This window comes from Talpa occidentalis, unplaced genomic scaffold (genome assembly GCF_014898055.3).
Source record: "Talpa occidentalis isolate TD23 unplaced genomic scaffold, MPIMG_talOcc4v2.1 talOcc4.2, whole genome shotgun sequence".
NCBI classification, from domain to species: domain Eukaryota; kingdom Metazoa; phylum Chordata; class Mammalia; order Eulipotyphla; family Talpidae; genus Talpa; species Talpa occidentalis.
This window is the reverse complement of record NW_023602073.1, coordinates 131,743,154-131,765,136: the sequence shown is the minus strand read 5'-3', so window position 1 is coordinate 131,765,136 and position 21,983 is coordinate 131,743,154. Positions and strand designations below refer to the sequence as shown.

The 21,983-nt window shown below is 41.0% G+C and overlaps 1 protein-coding gene and 1 pseudogene across 1 annotated transcript; both read left to right on the top strand.

The window, feature by feature from the left end:
- The first annotated feature begins 330 nt into the window (after positions 1 to 330).
- Positions 331 to 15,114, top strand: IL22RA2 (interleukin 22 receptor subunit alpha 2). The gene is made up of 5 exons (XM_037518783.2): positions 331 to 391; positions 4,446 to 4,581; positions 7,012 to 7,190; positions 12,284 to 12,453; positions 14,965 to 15,114. Exons 1-5 carry the CDS (start codon positions 331 to 333, stop codon positions 15,112 to 15,114), a joined length of 696 nt encoding a protein of 231 aa, XP_037374680.1.
- On the top strand, positions 12,037 to 12,180 carry LOC119253664 (U2 spliceosomal RNA; annotated as a pseudogene).
- Positions 15,115 to 21,983: the final 6,869 nt, after the last annotated feature.

Sequence of the window (21,983 nt, the reverse complement as noted above, 5' to 3'; positions counted from 1 at the left end):
TTCAATCCACAGCCAGGGAGCTGCCCACATGGTGCAGCAGACCTCTCCTGACTTGCCTGCTGCTCCCCTCAGCAGTGTGTTTCTGTCAGTCTGCCTGTTCTGTTCCCCACTCTGTCTCTGGTGGATCCTCTTAACCCCCCCCACACACACCTCTTCCCTGTACCCTAGTTCTTGTATGCACAAATAAATAAATCTTAAAAAAAAAAAAAAAACCCAATGTGTTGACAAGTAAAAACCACTGTCACGCAGAGAGGGGATTTCTTCTATTTCCCTGCCAGCCCACACTGAGCTCTCTCTGAAGGATCACAGGTCGAGCAGGCGCGCGCAGCCATGGTGCCCTCTCGTCGCTTGCTAGTCTTCCTCATCACTCTCAACCTGACTGGCGTTCTAGGTAAGTGCTTCGTTTCTTTTAAACTGTTGACAGCTTTGCCAGCTTAATCCGCTGAAGGGATCTTCAGAAATAACACTAGTGCTTTTCTGGCTTTGTAAAAGTTTCAGCTTTCTTCTCTCACTAAAGAATCATAAAAGACTCATATTTCCTATGTGCAGCATGAATACCTCCTTGGGGGATTTAAAGAGTAACTACTAAATAAGGTGCAAGAAACTTCATACAAGACCAACACATCCATCTGTCTGTCTTAGTGTTTCTTTTGCCTTCAAAGCATACTTGACATCGTCGGAGCACCCTTCAAGGCCTGGATTTCAGCTCTGCCATTTACTATCTAGGCAGCTTGTACAATTGACTTAACCCCCTCCCTCCCCGTGTCTCAATTGCTTTATCTGTAAGATGGAGATTGTAGGTCATGGTAAGGATTAAATGAGTTAATTATATGCAACTGCTTAGAGCAGTGTCTGAGACAGAATTGAGACCATAAAATGTGAGAATTTGCTATTGGTGTTCCCAAATAACTCTTCAAAAGCACAGTGTATCTTATTGCACCAACAAATCTCCGGGCAAGGCCATTAGAATCCCCATTTAATAGATGGACACCTCACAGTGTAAGTGGCTCAAGTAGTGTTTCCAAGATTATCAGTTGCCAATTGACTGATAACATATACATTCAAGACTCTGTCTCCCAGAAATGTGAGTTTGAGTAGACTGTGCCTTTGGTCCTTGGTGGCACCAAGGGCTCAATTAGCAAAATGTGGCAGGAATTCAAGTGTTACAAAAATGATCTTGGCTTTGCCTTTTGTTAGGTCTGTAACTTTGGGTAAAATCTGCAACTTCTTGAAGCTTTAGTTTCCTCACCTGTACGTAATAATAAAAATACCCACCTTATTTGGTGGTTGTAAGAATGAAATAAGATATAACTATTTGAGGGCCTCCCTGGGGGCGCAGCAGGTGGAACATAGTGCTGTGAGGCTGTCTGCTGCCTCTGCAGCACTGGTTCAATTCCCAGCTTGCCCAGGAGATAACCTCATGGCACAACAGACCTCTCCTGTTTCTCCTGCTGCTCTCCTCAGCAGTGTTTTCGGTCCGTCTGCCTACTCTGTTCCCTGCTCTGTCTCTGGTGAGTCCTATCACCCTAATGCACCTCTGGCCTGTACCCCAGTTCTTTTTTTTTTAAGATTTATTTATTTATTTATACAAGAACCAGGGTACAGGCCTTATTCAAGGGAGGGTGAGAGGATTCACCAGAGACAGAGCGGGGAACAGAACAGGCAGACTGATGAAGTACACTGCTGAGGGAGCAGCAGGCGTGACAGGAGAGGTCTGCCACGCCATGTGGGACCCTTGCTGGCCGCGGGGGATAGACCTGGTGCTGCAGAGGCTTCGGACAGCTTCACAAAGCTGCACTCAACCACCTGCACCACCAGGGAAGGCCCACCCCAGTTCTTATATAAACAAATGAAAATAAATCTTAAAAAAAAGATGTAACAGGCCTCCCCTGGTGGCGCAGGCGATTGAGTGCAGCTCTATGAAGCTGTCCACAGACTCTGCAGTGCTGGGTCAATCCCTGCCTGCCGGCGAGGGTCCCACATGGCACGGCAGACCTCTCCTCTCTGGCCCGCTGCTCCCCTCAGCAGTGTATTTCATCAGTCTGCCTGTTCTGCTCCCCACTGTCTCTGGTGAATCCTTTCACCCTCCGGCACATCTGGCCTGTACCCCGGTTCTTGTACAAATAAATAAATAAATAAACAAACAAATAAACAAACAACTAAATCTTTTTTAAAAAGGTAAATAAAACACCAAAATATTTTTTTTAAAAAAATGTAACTATTTGAGCACAGTGCCTGATACATGTTTAATGTTCAGATATGATCAGTGTTCAATGAATAGCAGCCGGAGACAGGAGGAGGGAGAGAAGGAGAAGGAATAGCCTTAACCTCTAATTGTTTTGTTTTGTCTATTGGCTCCTCTGTGGTAGGTGAGAGGCAGGTTCTGGAATCAGACTGCCTGAGTACAAAATCCGCTTCACCATTCGCTATTGAGCAAATTCCTTCATTTCTCCAAGATTTAGGTTTTTTTAGCCTGAAAGAGAAAGAGAGCGGTGGTATCATTTTTTCATAAACGAACAGGCAGATTAAATGAATTCAAGGTGATGAAACTGCTCAGGATTTGGTAGAGAGTGATTTGCAATTGTATTTGATGGAGATAGCAGTGGTGGTGTTAAAATAAATAAATAAATAAAATCTATAGACATAAGGAGAATTTAGTCATGTAGTTTCAGGGTAGCAAATCACTGCCAGGCAGGGTCTTCAGGAAATTGCCTGTCTTCTCCTGGAATTTTTATATACTAAATACGATTGGTTAGGATAGCCAAATCGAAGGCAGAATAGACTTTTTCAAAGTCCACACCATACCACCATTGGATGCGCTGAAAGAGGTCCATAAAATTTTTAAAATATTCCAATAGCATTAGCACTAGAACATATACCTCGAATCTTTAGAGCTGAGATTGTGGTCTTAGGAGAATTTGCTTTCATCTCAATGATTTTCAAGCAAAAAATTTTAGTAGGTGGAGAAATCAGATGTGGTAATCCAGGGGACAATATCGAGAGACAAGGAAGGCAGTCAGAGACCTTGGGGTGGAACCACACCCAGGATGGTGGAGCAGGGGAAAGGAGACTCTGCTAAAGAGGGTGGGATGGTAGAAGATGAGGTCAAGGAAATGCAAAGGCTATGTCTCCTGACTCCTTCTGCCTAACTTCCTACTCCTTCTCAGAAACTTTGGACCTGCCAGAGAGGCAAAGTTTTATATCTGCTAGTCTTAAATTTTCATCTGGGACTTAAGCAAAGGGCAGATTAACAAGAGAGAAGCCTTTTATTAATACATGCAGTGCATATCACCGGAGAAAGCTAATCAAAGAACAACTCAAAGTGGTGGCTTAGATTTCTAACTTCTATAGCATCTTGAACAAAGAAAAATAAATTTCTAAAAAACTTGACAGGAGAAAGGAAAGCAATTTAGGTTCCCAAGGGCAGATAACTGTGGGAGGTTAATATATGGGAGGAAACAAATGGAGATGCCTCTGGTGCCATCTCTGGACTGAGCAGAGTCCTTCTCCAGTAAAAGGAGAGTTTATATCTTGCCTTTAGGCAGAAAGGGAGGTGGGAGGGAGAGTTTTCCCTGCATTTATTCCTCTTAATTGGCTTCAGCTCAAAATGATTTTTATGTCAAAGAGGCAAATTTTGGTGTGACATATTCTGGTTCTTTCTGGCTCTAGCATAACATTTTGTCAAACATATCTTGCCCCCATGGGATTAAATCCACGTGGGAATGGGCCACCCATGTTGCAGGGCTTGAGGAATCATAAGCTATGCCAATGTGAAAATAGCACCTTTCCTGCCAAGATTGTTCATGAATCCTTCTCAGGAATATTAGGCCCACTAGGTAGGAACTTGAGCAGTTTCCTCAGTAACATGGACCAGTTTATCCAGGCAAGGATGCTGGGGTTCTGAGCACCAGGATTCAGTCATTCAGCAGAGGGACAGCAAAGGGCTACCTCTGTGCAATAAAGCTAGGTTAGCTGAGAGAGCTGGAGGACCCTGAAGCAGGACCCAAAGATTGAGAAAGGAGGAGCCAACTGCCAGACTGAGCTCCTAGAGCCAATACTGACCTCAGGCAAAAGTCAGCCTCAGAGTAGTGGTCATGTAGGCTGCTTAGGAAGGTGGGCCAGTGGCCTTGGTGTGGGCCTTCACCTCAGTCATTACACGCCATCACCATCACCATCAGGGAAGGAAGGAAGAACAATATTTTATCAGTGGTATTTACCTTCTCTAGCTTGGGAATGGGGTGGGAGTTTATTACGTGTGTTCTTATCTGGAACACAATTGTATCAAAATCATCACAGAGAAGATCCAAAATGTTGGTTTCTGGGCTTCCCTTCCACATTCTGCACTTACAGCAACTACTTCAGGGAATCCCAAGACAGGTTTACATTGAAAACTCTTGCTAACAACAGTGTGCTCCTATTCCGTGTTTTTCCTTTTCTTATTTTAGACATGCAGCCAGCCCATGAGTCTCTGAAGCCACAGAGAGTGCATTTTCAGTCCCGAAATTTTTACAACATTTTGCACTGGCAGCCTGGGCAGGCCTGCTCCAGCAACGGCAGCCTCTATTTTGTGCAGTATAAAACGTAAGTAATTTGAACTAGAAAAAGCTGGAAGAGATGTTTACGGGATGTTTATGGGATTAACAGACCCGAGCTATTTTCATTTTCAGAAGGGTTGAGAAAATGCAGAAGTAGGGACAGTAGAGTCTGGCCCCCAACCCCAGCCTCCTCCCAAGGCTGCTTGGTAACACAAAATGCATGATGATGTGCAGTCTGTGGGGGAGATACATCACCCCTGGGAGACCCAGCACCTAGGTTTCTTAACAGAGCCTGGCGCATGTGGGCTTTTAATACCTGTGTCAAGAAAGCACTGGAAACAACTTGTTTAACAGTTAGTAGTATTGTAGAAATAAATTCTAGCCTTTTACCCAGGCAGGGGAAGAACAGGTGGTACTTTAGGAATGGTGATGTCAGGAGAAACTTTTTACTCATGCATGAGGTCCCAGACCTGAGTAGCTCTGTAAGTTCTGAGAATCGGTTTACAGACCAAGGGTTCCTTTTATACACAACGGTGTCTATATCTGTTACATTGATAGCATCGTTTTTTCATCAGGCACAACCATTTGCAGCAAAGTCCCCAGACAAGGGAGGCAAGGCAAAGAGGGAAAGATGCAGGCATTCGGGGATGGCCTTGGAAAGATAGACCAACTGGCTGGCTGCCGGACTTTGTAGATAAGAGTGCTGAGGCCCTGGCCATGAATCTTGAAAGGGGATAAAGCTGTAAATTATGTTAATTTAAATTATTGTTAATTATGCCTGCATTGGAGTGTTCATTGCACCTGGGCTGGAAGTTCTGCTGGAATCTTTATTATATTCATTTGCCCAATAATATATTTTCGCTTCAGTAGGTAGTCAAATAAGTTGACATCATTGATAGTTGACAAAGAAGTTGTGAAACACAAGAAGTGAGTGTATAAAATATATTTTCCACTTAAGATCATTATTTAGAGAGGGTTTCCTATTTCAAAAATTATTTTGAAAAATTAATGACTCCTGTAAGCCAGGACACACATTGCAACGCGTTGGTGCACGTCCCTCTCGTGCGAGCCTCACGCTGGTCCTGGTGGATTGTTGCCAGTACTCAGACATATTCGACTTTTTTCTGGATCAAGGCCTCCGGCCATAAGCTCTTGATTTGCAAATCACAGGCTTTCCCACTCATACATTTCCTGGTTTGTTTTTTTTCCAAATTATTTTTATTGAGGTAAAGTTGGTTTACATTGTTTCATCTACTTTGGGGGTTGTAAGTTGAAACCTCTGTAAATATAGGAGGCATTTCCTTCTTTTACATAGATTCAGAAGCAGCTTGAGCGTGAGACAGGAGATACTAGCTTAGCTTAATGGCTTATTAGAAATTCAGAAAATCAGATGATGCAATGGGCCAGAATAGCGATTTATTTTACTGATATATAACTGGTGAGGAAGTAAGGTATCAGTCTTCCTTTTGCTGTGTCACCTTCCCATTGTTTTAAGCTGAATCAACTTATATTGCCTCCTTGCCTCACTACCTTTTTTCCATGGATTTTTCTCACTCTCTCCCAACCTCTAATTGTAAAATTATACACTGCTGAGGGGAGCAGCAGGTGAAACAGGAGAGGTCTACTGTGCTATGTGGGTTAGCAGCCTGGCCAGAGTGCTGCAGTGGTTGGTGATAGCTTGATAGGGCTGTCTTTAATCCCTACACCATCAGGGAGGCCGGAAACCTCAGAAGCTTAAGAATGTCCCTGGTCTTACAAGGGGTTAAGACGCAAACTATGAAGCTATCCACAACCAGGGAGCTACCCACATGGCACAGCAGACCTCTCCTCACTCTCCCGCTTCTCCCCTCAGCAGTGTGTGTCAGTCAACTGCCTGTTCTGTTCTCCATTCTGTGTCTGGTGAATCCCCTCACCACCAACCCCCCCATGCCTCTGGCCTGTACCCCAGTTCTTGTATGCATAAATAAATAAATGTTAAAAATAAAAAAAGAATGTGAAGGGTTAGTACTCAAGAATGGAAATTGATCCAAATACCAGAAGACGAACTTCTCTGAGTGTTAAAAACCAAAAACACTTATGTTAGTGATACAGAAGGGGTCAAGCTTGAGGCTGTCTTTCAGCAAAATAGCACTTGGTTAACAAGAAGGAATTCTTTTAAAAGATAATTAAGAGCAAGGCCTCCCTGTTGAAGCAAGGGTTAAGTCTCAGCACTATAAAGCTATCAGCAGCCAACCTGCCTATTGTGCTCCCCACTCTATCTCTGCTGAATCCTCTCACCCTCCCCATACCTCTGGCCTACACCCCAGCTCTTGTACACATCAATTAGTAAATCTTTTTTAAAAAAAGATAATTAAGAGCAGCCATAAGCTTTTTCACTGGTGCTGATATTGGAAGAAAAATTCCAGTCTAAAAATTAAAAAAACTGAAGACTTCTTTGATGAAAAAAGAAACTGAGATCTTTGTCTTTTTTCTGTAGGTATGGAGAAGCAAAATGGAAAAATAAAGAGAATTGTTGGGCTACTCAAGACTTATTTTGTGACTTTACCAATGAAATGTCAAATATACAGGATGCTTATTATGCAAGGGTGATGACGAACTCAACTGGGATCAACTCAAGCTGGGCCATGACCAAGAGGTTCATCCCTTGGTGGGAAAGTGAGTTCCATTGAGTTTCTTCGTATTTGCTCTCCCTGTCCTTGAATAACCCTCATGGAACTTGGCCAACTCCCAGGTCCTATGATTTGTTGAGGTCTACACCATCATCTCATTTCATTTAATTCTTAGAACAACTGTTGGAAATGACTTTTCTACCCTCATTTTACAGTCAGGAAATCAAGGCACAGAGGTTTCATGTAACTTTGTCAATATTAAAAGCTAAGGTTTGCTCAGATCTGTATGAAACCTCTATATATGCCTTTTAGATTTTTAATTGTCATTTTTTTAAATGGATAATTAAATATTGGTTCATAATAGTCTGTAAGCCAACTTAAATATTTTGATATTGAAAAATTTCCCAAAATAAAATCCTAAGTAATGTCTTTTTGATTTAGTTCCTATGAGATTTTTTTTTCCCCCCAGAGAATCCTTAGAACACATTCATAAGATCTGTTCACCCTGTTAATAAAAAAGGGACATGACAATCTAGGCTAATTAAGCATATTGATTGCATGGAAGAGTCAAATAAGATATGATGCTAAACCTTACCATTTATGTATAGAAATATGTGATGTTAATGAGGGTATCCTAAAATTATATGAAATCCCTAAAAAAGTCTGATATGTGCTGTCATAATATTATTACTTGTTATTGTGGTTATCATTTTAAAATAGTTTATGCAGCAAAATTAAGTAAATTTTGTTTTTCAATTGCATTATAATCAGATCAGTAACTATGGCGCAGATTTAGCTATTTTCTAGCTTTAAGAAAAACTTGTTCTTTTTCTAAAGCTATTACCTGCTACAATTTGTAAATTATATCTTTGTGAACATAACTGAAACACTTTTCTTCCTATCTGAGGGCTTCAGAATTTGGATTTTATTAGTATGCTTATTTTATTGTAATATATTTATTTGCATAAATTCCATAAAAATCTTTTTTCTCGCTTTAATAGGACATTATTGGAAACATGATTACGTTGTCAAAGCTTTGACAAATGTGTTATATTTGAGAATGAGGAACATAAACTTAGATGTAATCAATAAAGATAGATCAGCCTAATGCCTTGCTTACAGAATTGCAGACAACCTAGCCATTGATGCTGAAATTTCAGGTTTTTAGGCCTGGTCTCCCAGCCAGGAATGGGTCCCAGGCTGCAGTGCAGCACTGAGTCTCAGCCACTAAATCACCATGGGCTGGTGTCTCACAAACCCAAACAGAAACTTCCAGTAACTTCTCTGGCGCTTAGGCAAGCAAGCGAGAAGAGGCAAATTTGTTTAGAGAAAGAAAAAGTTTATTGAGGAGAAAAGGAACATAAATAAAGTGGGACTCCCCGGCCTCCCAGGCCGGTGGAAACAGGCCAGGGAAGGGCAAAGGAACCAAAGTGGAGTTGTGCCTTAGGGAATATACACCTTCTTTCCCTAATTATGTAAAGCTCCACCAGTCTCTTTGTGATTGGTTAGATCTCGGTGGTCTCACTCACTGTCGAAAAGTCTCTGCCCAGCACTAAATCTCTGTGTCCCAGCCCTTATCTTTTTTCTTTATCGTGCTTGTCCAGGAATGTCCTGTTGCCCCTAGTCTTGGGGTGTTTAATTAGTTCCTTTTGGAATTTGTTCTCCTTATCTCTCCCTGACGCTCCTGAAGTCCCTACACTGCCCTTGAAGCTGCCTAATTATCCCTAACTTGCCCTAGGACTCACCAGGAGGGTAATAAACGTCACCTTATCAGGACTAGAACCCCAGGATATTTTGGGGACTGCAGGAGAAGGGAGATTTACACAAATCTACATGTGTTGCTGGGGAAGTCTAATGGTGGGATTTTAGCATGACTTCCAAACTTCGAGAAGCTATTAAAAGTTCAATCTGAGATGCCTTGTGAAAAGTTCCAGCAAAACAGATTTACAAGAGTCTATATGATTAATATTTATTTTTGCTGCACTTATGAAAATAGCTGGTGAAGTTTATTGAAACTGGACTTAATTCACAAGAAATTAATTTTACTGTGGTTATCTTTGGCAAAATTGGGGGTGATGGTGTTATAGGGCAGGAGGGCAACCCCGCTCTAAAATGGGTTGCCTGACTGGGTCCTCACCCATGTGCTTAAAAGGCACTTACACTGCAGACACACACAAAAGGTTAACAAAAGGTTTATTTACAAGGGAAGGGAATGAGGAAATGTACAACTCAGGGACAAAAGAGGGAGGTAAAGTCTTAAATGTGTCCTACCTATTCCACGGAACTGGAATCCCAATGGCACCCTGAGAGCTGGCGAAGACCCAAGAGTTGTGAAGCCAGGAGAGAGCCCCAAGGCTGCTGCTTAACAACACCCTCAGTTCCCAGCAACCCTCCCTTTGGTGATAATGGTATTTGTCATTTCCAGTGTCTTCATAGCTTTGGTCTGGAGTGGGGGTGGAGTCTACAAAGCCTGTTTGGAATTAGCTCAGGGCATCCTTCCCCCTAACAGTAGAAAATTATCTTCAAGGGGAGAAAAAATGTGAACTCAAGTTAGCTTTGCTGGAAAAAAATACAACATTGCTGCAGATCCTGGTCACTCAAAACAAGGAAATTTTGTGGGTTCAGAACAAAATGCAAAAAAAAAAAAAAAATTACCAGTATTATGTCAAAGAAAACAGTAAAAATCAGAGGTATTTCCAGGTCTGTTCAGTTCTGTGTAGGAAATTTTTACTCCCAACAGTTCCATCAATAGGAATCTGCTGAGGCCTTTTCTCTCTATTTTCTTCGGAAACAATTTCTGTACTATACAATATTGCAAGGCAACAATCACCATTGACAATTTACATACTATATATCAGGTGTTGAGAGTTTGTATATGTTTTAGAAAATCAATATGAACATTTCTGTACATGTCAAAGTGTTAATAATGGTAGTAATTTTTTTACTACTTATCTCAGAGTCTATTTTTGCATAACTTCCATAGGGATTTTGTCTGCTTAAACTAAAACAATTGGACATGAGTTTCATTGTGTGGCTTTAATAGGAGTTCTTCCAGGAAGATGAAACAGAGCTGAATCAAGGAGAGGAGAACCAGGCCTCCCCGGTGGCGCGGCGGGTTGAGTGTAGCACTGTGAAGCTGTCTGCAGCCGCTGTAGCGCAGGTTCAATCCCAGCTGGCCAGGGAGATTTCCACATGGCACGGCAGATCTCTCCTGTCTCACCAGCTGCTCCCCTCAGCAGTGTTTTCCATCTATAGCCTTGTTCTGCTCTCCGCTCTGTCTCTGTTGAATTCTCTCACTCTCCTGCGCCTCTGGTCTGTACCCCAGCTCTTGTATAAAAATAAATAAAACTTAAAAAAAAAAAAGAAAAAGAGGAGAAACTGTTGCTTTGTTGTAGGCTCCAGAGACCCCCAAGGGAGGTGAGTGAGCTGCCTCCATGGGCAGGACTGGACAATCTGGAAAAAGAAAAAGCCCTGGTACCCTCGAGAAGAGGAAGCCCAGGTGGAGTCTGGTGAGACCAACTTTGTTCTTGAAGTCAACGTGGACCAGATGTCAAGAGTTTGCTCTGATCCTATATGGAGGATCAAAAAAAACCAGCTAAAATTGCTGTTTAGTTATTCTGCCCTGTGATTTTACGCAAAAATAGGTAGTGTGGTTTAAAAGTAGATTTGGTTTTCAAACTTTTGCTACGCTGTTGAAACAATTTTGTATCAAGGTTGAGAGAAACTGTTTTTGCATAAGTTGAATCCATTTTAATATTTTTCCTGTGATTTAATATCTTTGCTGTTTTGTTTTGGTTAATGCCTCCAGATGATTTTTCTTCTTTTTTTTTTTTTTTTTTTTGGCTTGGACTGATAAACTATTTTCCAGGAATGGAGGAATTTTGCTTTCCACTGGTTTGCTTTCCAATGAGAACCCTGAGAAAAATTTTCGTCTGAGACTGTACCCCAGCATCCATACATTTGATCTTCAACATCATGGAAATGGTGGCAAAAAGTGAAAGGGGGGAATTGCTAGGGGGAAAGGATGTTCTGAGCTAATTCCATACAGGCTTTGTGGATGCCACCCCTACTCCATCAAACCTCTGGGAAGTACAAATCCCTGGATCCCCAAAGGGAAGTTGCGAGGACCTAAGGGCAGAGTTAAGCAGCCATTTTCTCTCTTTGTAAGTAAACATCAGCCATGTTAGTAGGGCCGGGCACACTTGGCTCATGCTCTTGGCCAGGCAGCTTTGGTCTCTGCATGTTATTTTGTTAGGGGGAAAGGATGTCTGAGCTAATACCATACAGGCTTTGTGGACCACACTCCCACTCCAGACTAAAGCCATCAAGACATTGGGAAAGACAAATCTCATAACCACCAAAGGGAGAGTGGCTGGGACCTGAGGGTGGAGTTAAGCAGCCAGGTTGGGTATAAAAACCAAACACGTGGGCCTTGGGGGGCTCGCTGTCACTCGCCTCCTGGCTTCATGGTTCCTGGCTTGTGGCCAGTTCTCAGAGTGCCATTTTGGGATTCCTGATCAGCGGATCAGGTAGGACTCATTTAAAATTTTATCTCCCACTTTTCTCCCTGAGCTGTACATTTCCTCATTTCCCCTTCCCTTGTAAATAAACCTTTTATGAACCTTTCATGTGCGCCTGCAGTAGAGCATTGATAAGTCCTTTTAAGCACGCGGGTGAGGACCCACAGTCAGGCACCCCGTTTTGTATCGGGGTTGCTCTACAACAGTTTGGGAATCCAGGTCGGCAGAACAGGTAGGACACATTTAAGAATTTATCTCCCTCTTTTCTCCCTGAGTTGTGCATTTCCTCATTCCCCTTCCCTTGTAAATAAACCTTTTGTTAACCTTTAAAAAATTAAATAAATTAAATGAAATTAAAAAAATAAATAGATGATCGCTTCTCGGCCTTTTGGCTAAGATCAAGTGTAAAAAAATAAATAGATGTTACCATAAAGTTTCAAAAAAAATTATCTTCAAAGAGATTTCTTAAAAATTTACATTTTAGATATCAGCAGTATCTCTCTATAGTGATTTTTGCCAGGTCTCTGAGTTTAATAACAACTTGGTATTGTGCATAATGTATCCATGTGAAGTGTCACAGTTTTGAATGATTTGTCAAAGTTTTCTATTCTTTTTCCAGCCAAAATAGATCCTCCAGTCATAAATATAACCCAAGTTAACAGATCTTTGTTGGTGATTCTCCGTGCTCCAAATTCACCATATAGAGACCCAAAAGGGGAAACTGTAAGCATGGAAAATTACTATGAGCTAGTATACCGAATCTTTATAATGAAGAACTCACTACAAAAGGTAAGTTCAGATGAATACCTACCACTCATATTTTTTTCTTTTGTTCATTTAACTACCGTTTTAGCTACACAGTACATCTTTTCTTTGCTACTCTATCTCCTCTTATTTTTCCTTATCCAAATAATGTACCGCATCACCAACAGAGTGTATATATATATGTGTGTGTATATATATATTTGTGTGTATATATATGTATACAGAATATATATCTACATATATATTCTGTATACATTCACACTTTATAGGGGTAAGATCACAGCATTATCTATTTGTGCCAATTTTGTTACAGTATTCTATTGATAATCCACCAACAGTGCCTTTATCTTAGTTGGGTAGTTAATTAAATGTTCTTTTTTTGTGTCTACCTAAGACAGGTTTCCTTTAGTTGAAAGGAACAGAAACCCATTCAGACTCTTCAAATACAAAAGTTGAGGTGTTGTAGAGCAACCCCGATACAAAACGGGGTGCCTGACTGTGGGTCTTCACCCGCGCGCTTAAAAGGACTTATCAATGCTTTACTGCAGGCACACGTGAAAGGTTAATAAAAGGTTTATTTACAACGGAAAGGGAAATGAGGAAATGTACAGCTCTGGGAGAAAAGTGGGAGACAAAGTTTTAAATGCGTCCTACCCGATCCGCCGATCAGGAATCCCAAAATGGCGCTCTCAGTTGGCCGCCAGCCAGGAGCGGTGAAGCCAGGAGGCGAGCGATCGCGAGCCAGAGAGCGAGCAAGGCCCACGTGTTTGGTTTTTATATCCAACCTGGCTGCCCAACTCCACCCTCAGGTCCCAGCCACCCTCCCCTTGGTGGTGATGGGATTTGTCTTTTCCAATGTCCTGATGGCTTTAGTCTGGAGTGGGGGTGGAGTCCACAAAGCCTGTATGAGATTATCTCAGGACATCCTTTCCCCCTAACAATCCCCCCTTTCACTTTTTGCTTTCCACAATGGACACTACCTGGAGGGATTCGTTTTCTTTCAGACTGGAACCCTGGAAAATTTTCATCTCAGACTGTATCCCAGAATCCATATGTTTCATCTTCATCACCATGGAAATGGTGGCAAAAAGTGAAAGGGGGGAATTGTTAGGGGGAAAGGATGTCCTGAGATAATCTCATACAGGCTTTGTGGACTCCACCCCCACTCCAGACTAAAGCCATCAGGACATTGGGAAAGACAAATCCCATCACCACCAAGGGGAGGGTGGCTGGGACCTGAGGGTGGAGTTGGGCAGCCAGGTTGGATATAAAAACCAAACACGTGGGCCTTGCTCTCGCTCTGGCTCGCGATCGCTCGCCTCCTGGCTTCACCGCTCCTGGCTGGCGGCCAACTGAGAGCGCCATTTTGGGATTCCTGATCGGCGAATCGGGTAGGACGCATTTAAAACTTTGTCTCCCACTTTTCTCCCAGAGCTGTACATTTCCTCATTTCCCTTTCCGTTGTAAATAAACCTTTTATTAACCTTTCACGTGTGCCTGCAGTAGAGCAGTGATAAGTCCTTTTAAGCGCGCGGGTGAGGACCCACAGTCAGGAACCCCGTTTTGTATCGGGGTTGCTCTACAACAGTTATGGTGACCAACGCAAGGGATGTTACTTTGGGCTGGTCAACCGCAGGTGTAACTTGGAAACCACGTTGGGCGCCAAACTGTTGTAGAGCAACCCCGATACAAAACGGGGTGCCTGACTGTGGGTCTTCACCCGCGCGCTTAAAAGGACTTATCAATGCTTTACTGCAGGCACACGTGAAAGGTTAATAAAAGGTTTATTTACAACGGAAAGGGAAATGAGGAAATGTACAGCTCTGGGAGAAAAGTGGGAGACAAAGTTTTAAATGCGTCCTACCCGATCCGCCGATCAGGAATCCCAAAATGGCGCTCTCAGTTGGCCGCCAGCCAGGAGCGGTGAAGCCAGGAGGCGAGCGATCGCGAGCCAGAGAGCGAGCAAGGCCCACGTGTTTGGTTTTTATATCCAACCTGGCTGCCCAACTCCACCCTCAGGTCCCAGCCACCCTCCCCTTGGTGGTGATGGGATTTGTCTTTTCCAATGTCCTGATGGCTTTAGTCTGGAGTGGGGGTGGAGTCCACAAAGCCTGTATGAGATTATCTCAGGACATCCTTTCCCCCTAACAGAGGGAAGGGGAGGAGTTTTTTATCAGGAGGTAACAAGCAATCTCATGGACAGTCAGAGGAAGAAAATAATGTGCTGTCAGGAAGGAAAAATGCAGAAGCGTGTCAATAATTGTCCTGAAGTCCATTCCACTCTCTTAGCTGCACAGTTTAATTTTTTTGAAAAAGAGACTCCAACTACTGGATTAACAACTTTGAAAGGAACCATTTCTACACAAACATGACCATCCTTCTATCTGCTGTGTATAGGACTCTAGAAATCTAGGATGTGTCTGGGAAGAAACCCTACAAACCATCCACTACTGTGACTATGTAATTTTATCAAAAATAGAGCAGATCAATGACTTACAGAAAACTATTTCTCTTCCTTTTTCCCCTGGTGTATAGGAACAAAAGGTATATGAAGGTGCTCACAGAGTTGTTAAAATTGAAGCTCTAACACCTGGCGCTGGCTACTGTGTAAGGGCTGAAATATACCAGCCCTTGTTTGACAGAGGAAGTCAGAGAAGTGAAGAGAGATGTGTGCAGATCCCTTGAAGTGGTACGCAGTGTTCCAGGAAATCAAGGTCTTTGAGAACAGGACTGCTGGTCTTTGAAAGATTTCATTAAAATTTACTATATTTTCTTAACGCTTTGTTCACCACTATGCTTCAGGGGCTTCTTTGCTTATTCATTCTTCTTTCGCCTTTCTATTTTGTTTGTAATCAAAATTTAAGCATCTCTTCCTCCCCCCAAATTAGAATTTAAAAAGGCAGAAAATAAACATCTCTATGAAACACAGAACTTCTCTTCTGAATGTAATATCAGTAACAACCTTGACGCTTCTCAGACAGATAAAGGAACATTTAAGATTCAAGGAAAAGGGTCCTCCTTGGTGGCGTAGGGGTTAAGTCTCAACCAGCGTTCTCATTTAATCATCACTGTGGCCTCAGTTAGATCCCAGGCTAACCCACATGGCGCAGCAGACCTCTCCTGTCTGGGCTACTGCTCCCCTTAGCAGTGTATTTCAGTATATCTGTTTGTTCTACTCCCCCTTTGTCTCTGCACCTCTGCCTACACCCCCCTGCACCTCTGCCTACACCCCAGTTCTTCTATGCATAAAAAAATAAATATTTTTAGAAATCCAAGGAAAAATAGACATTTAATAAATGTTATTAAATTAATTATTCAAAACCAGCATTAGGTTAAGCATTTTCTGTTGGGCCAGTTAAGTTGATACAGTTTCGCCAACTTGTACATGAATGAATATTTTCCCATATAGTTCTATTTTGTATGAACTCTTTCATAAATTTATTTTCTATTATAAAATGTTTCTACTTAATTAACCAATATTTCATTTTAAGTTCTATTCTATGTAAATAAGAACTGTATTTGAAAAAAACTTCTCATGATCTTCAGATTAATATCTAGATTAAAATGATCAACAATAACAACTAAATACCAAAATGCTTACTTGGTATGATTTCCTTCATTAAAATTTTAAAAAACTCCTTTTTAAAAAATATTGCCTTAGAAAAATTTGTCTATATTCTCAAAATTGGGTATAATATTTTTCAGCAACAAATTACAAATGAAACTTACCTCCAACTCAATCTTCTTGACAGAAGAAGATTGGAAAGCTCATGATTTGCATACTTAGGCCTTATGAATGACAGTGTGGTTGGGAGCATAGGAGCTGGTGGGGTACCCCGTGGAGAAGTTAATTTGAAGATGAAAGCTTACATTGGATGGTAGGTTTATTAGGCAGAGGGACTGGCAAGATTATATCCCAGAGACCTTCTAGAGACTCCACTGTTTCTCCCAAGTAAAGTTCTCCGGCCTTCAGGCTGGGGGTAGGTAACATAAAGTTGCCTTCTCCTCTTTGCCCTGACCCTTGCTTATGGCCTATGGATGTCTTCTTTTGTGAAGAGCTATATGTTGGGGAATACTTGTACAATTCCTCATGAAAATTGCTCCAAATGTGATTTAAAATATAGGCAGTGCTACTGGTTATATACAATTACATATGATAATAAAGGGATTAGAAAATATTAAAAAATACTTAGGGTGAGAGAATAAGGAAGAGCAAGAGCTAGAGAATTAGTTTTATTTTTCCTATATTTTCAGAAAAAAATGAATATAAGCATAGATCTAGAGACAAAAATTACTTTCATATATATTTTTGAATTATGCAGAGTGTTTTGCTTACTATCTTTTTTGTCTTTTGTCCTTTTTTGCAGGGGACGGGATTTAGAGAAATGGGGTGGGTAGGGTATAAGTTTTGTGTGCTATAAACAGCATTTAATAGTCTTGAAAAGAAAAGTTCTGGTTGCTTCATGAAAGTTGTTAGGTGTCATCAAATTTTGTTTTTATGTTTGCTTTGCTTTATTTTCATTTACACGTTTAGACAAGTCACCTAGGAATACTTAGGCAAGAATAAAATACTTTGTTACAAAATAATTAATTTTCACTTTCTTGATTGTGTTAGGAACATATTGTCATACCATTTCAATAAATCTTTTCATATTTTTGCTTTGCATTTTGAAATAGTTACTTGAATTTTTTAAATGAAGGATATAATTTTTGTCTGTTAGATGAATATTTATGTTAATTTTTTTAATTGTTAGCTTTTTTATTTCTTAGGGTTTTTTTAATTGTTAGTTTTTCCCTTCTTTTTCCCCTTTTTATTGTCATTCAATAAATTCATGGAAAGTGTTGACATTTAGGACAAGAACATAGGCATAGGAGAAATGTGACAGGACAGTGGGGCAGCTGGCGGGTAGTTATTTGCTTTCAGGGACAAATAGAAGCAACTTGAACATTACCTGTTTGGAAGCTTTGAATACATTGAAGAAATCTCTGAAGTCCATAACTGGTAGGCAAACATTCACTAGTTGGTAAGTTCCTACTCCAAGTTGCTTTGAAGGCTAGTACCAATAATCTCTGTGGTGTCTTGATTTTCAAGCAACAATTGAAAATTTTCTTTGTATTGAAGTTTCAATACTTTCTTCTTTTTTTAAAAAAAAGATTTATTTATTTATGTGTACAAGAGCTGGGGTATAGGCCAGAGGTGCGGGGGATGAGAGGATTCACCAGAGACAGAGTGGGGAGCAGAACAGGCAGATCCACTGAAATACACTGCTGAGGGGAGCAGTGGGTGAGTCAGAGAGGTCTGCTGCGCCATGTGGGTTGCTCCCTGGCCAGGAATCAAACTCGTGCTGCAGTAGCTGCAGATAGCTTCATAGGTTGCATCTCCAGGAAGGCCCCTGAAGTTTCAGTATTTTCAAGGCAAAACAGAAACAACAAAATAGCCCGACGTGTTAAAATCTGATGTAGAGTGAATTTTGGACAAGTCTTTTAAAATTATAACTATTTAATAATTCTATCACCAAACTATGTTTTTCTTTAATATATGCCACTTACCCAGGGCATTTAAGTATATAAGTGAACTTGGAGAATTCAACCTCTCATTGTTGCAGTGGATTTTCTTTTGTTTATTTTACCCTTTTGGTTGAGAACATGTTACTTGGAAAGGAAAGTAGGCCTTTGTGTTTAAACAATGATAAAACTCATTATATAACCAACTATTTGATTTGTCTAACCTACACCACAAAAACTAACATCTACAGAGGTGTGATCCAAAGAGGTGTGGTCCAAAGAGAGGGACTTTGACCCCTTTACTCAAATATATAAAATATTTTTAACTGAGACCTCAATTTCTTTCAGCACTTCTTCAACAATAGCTAGTTTTACCCTCAGCCCCCAGGCCTGATGTGGGTAGGGACTAATCCATTCACTGTCAGACCCCTCAGCCTTCCTCCTTTCTAGCCCCAGAGGGTTATAGAGGTCAACTGGTTGTGTTTGACTATACTCACATGAATGAGCCAGTTCTGTCAAATATTTGAATTTGGGACTTCTTATCTGTCAAAGATTACTGGAATGAATGCTTTGCTTAGAGTAAAACAGATTGCACACTGTGCTACTGGAAATACATGTTTTAGAGAGAAAGGCCCTTCCTCCACCCTTACCCCCTGAAACTACCCCCTGAAGTTCTAAGGAGCGGGTACACAGCAGGTGGGTCTGTTTAATCTTTCCAGAGGTCAGAGTTAAGCAGGAGATGTGTGTGCCTGGCCTAGCCACAGCCTGTCCATCACATTCACCCCTCATTCCATCCTCCAATGCCAAGATTCTCACGAGATAACCCTGAGGCTTCTAATAACTGTCACCCTTCACTGTCCCTGTTTGTTACCTGTCCCAGCTCCCCCGTGTACATGCACAGCTTGAACACCTGGTGGGATTTGCTCAGACCAACTGGAGTTCTTTTCAAATATTGACATTGAGAGGAGAGGAGAGGGGTCTGCTCTCTTTGGGGATCATGTGCTATAAGGAGCAGCCAAACTTGGAGCTGCTACAAAGGCCACTTTTCCACCCAATGGAAAACCCCATTGAAGACTGAAGTCAAAACAAAGAAAAGCAGAAATGGAAAGACACAGATTTCTGGTGGTGTTCAAGTAAGTTCAGCTATGCTAAAAACTAGTCTACCTTCTGAACTTTAAGTGAGCAAACGAGCTGTATTCTACCCTTATTTTATTTTGACTATAATGTGTATTATTACTTTCAACCAAATGATCCTTGGCTAATAGAATAAAACAAATGTGGGTGGCATAAATTATGTGTGGTATTAACAAAAGCAAAATTTTCCTTGCCAACTATAACCTTTAAATATTGAGACGAACATTGCTAGAAAGTGTAAATCTCTACAGATAACATAATTAATGCAGCTTTACCTCAGGAAAGCCTACAGAATGTACCAGTTATAGTCAGGGCTCTCTCTCTGCTGAGCTTTCAGCAAATTCTTGTCTCAGTTATATCACTTATCTCAGTTCTAAATGAAAGTGGAATTTTATTTCTACTTGTTTTTATAAAAGCAAATTAAGGTCCCATCCAATGTTCTTCATGTGGATAAATAATTATCATACCGAAGGACCAATATTGTTCTCTTCCTCTATGAAAGCAATTTTCAAGGTCAAAATTTTTAAAATCCTCCAAGTTTAAGAAAGAAATTCTTACTGACATCCTAATATACATCCATTGCAGTGCTAGTGAGCAAAACTATTCCACACATTAAACCTATAAATGTTATGGCTCTCCTTCTCCTCTCTCCCCACCCCCCATACTCCCATACACACACACACACACACACACACACACACACATCCTCTTGGCATCTGCCATTGCAGGCTGCTGGCACATCATCTCTACTGTTTCGAGGACAGGGCTTTGAAACAAAGACATGAGTGATTCTCAATTTAGTTATATGGGAGATTGGATCTTTGAATGACTCCTTAATCCTAATCTCCACCGGGAATGAGCTTTCTTGTTTCTCCAAATTCCAGCCGATAGTTCACTTAGCCACTATGCTTCATATTTGTGTAAAGAGCAATATTTTGCATTGTTTAAAATTAATTTGCTATTTTTTGTTTTCTCAACATAACGTGAGCAAAGAGGGAATATAGTTTCAGATATTATTGCTTATCAACTCCCCATCAGAACAACAGCCTAAAATTTATATTTTGTTCTTGTTTATGATGTTGTAGCTACACCCAGGGCACAGATCCTGGGCCATCACTAGTTATGCAACGACAACAAGAATGCAGTTGTCGAGGCAAGACACTGACAGGCTTCCACAAGCTGGGACTGTTGCCATTAATTAGTATTCTGGTGGTTCGATTTAATTATTCAAAGCAAGAGAACGTGAACCCACATTGGCCTAAAAGGCAAGGAATCTAATACTCAGCTGTGAACCTCTCAGCATCTGCACCTTGAATGAACACAAATTCCTTAGGCTTTTTGCCTCTAAGTGAGGAAAAACAAAGAATTGAATAGGAAAGCAGTCCAGGAATTTCCTTTACTAGGGCAGTGACTAGGGCAATTTCCTTTACTATGCCAAGTACAACATGGGCATACTTCAGGTATGATTGTAATTGAATTCATATCTCTGTGCAGACATTTGTTACTTTTGGGAGGGTGCTTCCTAGGCAAACCCACATGTTATGGTTAAGGAATCTTCCCAAGTGATGAGATAGTAGCAAATGTTCTTTCTCTCCAAGACCCCCTGAAATAAGGGGCAAGCATGGCAGCTCTGCCCAATCTGATACCCTTACCCCAAACTTTGAATTCTAAGCTCTGTCACGATGAGCAGTTGTGCAAATCCATCTGGGCTAAGTGAGAGAGTGTCACAGAGACAGCTGTGGTTGCAGGACTTGAAATGTAGAAAATAAGACAAATGTACAAGATGAGACAACTCTATTTGCCAGTTATTCCTGCCACACACCGTATTAAACTGATAAATGTTTGCATCCAAAACATCATTTCCCAAAAGCATCCATTTTCTTGCCTGTTTTCATGTTATAAAACTTGTTTCCAGAAATACTCACAAGTTAGTATAAGACACATAACAGTTGCACAGAGTAGTAGCGAAGAAACATTATTGTGAGACTAAACACTTCATTTTCTCCCCCTTACTATTATGTCATAGACAAAGGGCTTTAAAGCTGACAATAATAGCAGTAGCCAGAGTATCATCATTTTTCATTGATTCACTGGTCAATAGATCTGAAATAAGACCCAAATATAATTAACACAAATTTAATTGTGGTTTTCTGGTTGGGACCTGGAAACAGAGAAAAGGACAAGAATAAAGCTAAATGTAGATCAAAACTAAAGGAAACTGAATAAAGTATGGACTTCTCTTAGGGAGAATGTATCAATATTAGGTCATCAATTGTGAAAAGTATATCCTAGTCGTGTAAGATGTTATAATAGGTGAAACTAGGTTTGGGGTATGTGGGAAATATCTGTATTATCTTCACACATCTTTTTGAAAATTTAAAACTGTTCTAAAATAGTTTATTTTTTAAAGTTGAATAAGCAAAAAATGATAAATGATAGTACTCTTCCACTCTGATATTGAAAATATTGTGAAAATTGCTGTCAAGGACTATAGTTCGAGAACACTGGTTTTAAGTATCTGAGAGATCTCTGAACAACTTGCTGAGGACACATTCTTTCCTACCAGTGTGAAAGAGGAAGATATGTGGTCAAACCACATTAATATCCACCCATGGGTTACAATTTCAGATCATTCTTCTGCAGTACTAATTAGAAGTGTCTTTCATCAACCCTGCTGTGAATGAGACCAACCACAGAAAGTAGAGTTGACCCTTCTGCAAGAGTGAAACATGTCTTTTTCTGGAAGGAACTGGGGCTTCTTTGTGTCTGGGTTCTCAGGGGATTTCTTAGGTGGGGAGTCACTCTATATACCCAGACTCAGTCTACCACAGAAGCACGCCTCTTCACAAGCTTATGCCTTTTCAAAGTCCCCTTGGCAAAATTGAATCCTTGTCCACACGGACCAGACCCTTCAC

Excerpts from the sequence above, each read along its gene's own strand:
- IL22RA2 (XM_037518783.2), top strand. The coding sequence starts at position 331 with ATGGTGCCCTCTCGTCGCTTGCTAGTCTTCCTCATCACTCTCAACCTG. Across the intron at positions 392-4,445 it reads CAACCTGACTGGCGTTCTAG|ACATGCAGCCAGCCCATGAG; the intron begins GTAAGTGCTTCG and ends TTCTTATTTTAG. Across the intron at positions 7,191-12,283 it reads GTTCATCCCTTGGTGGGAAA|CCAAAATAGATCCTCCAGTC; the intron begins GTGAGTTCCATT and ends TTCTTTTTCCAG.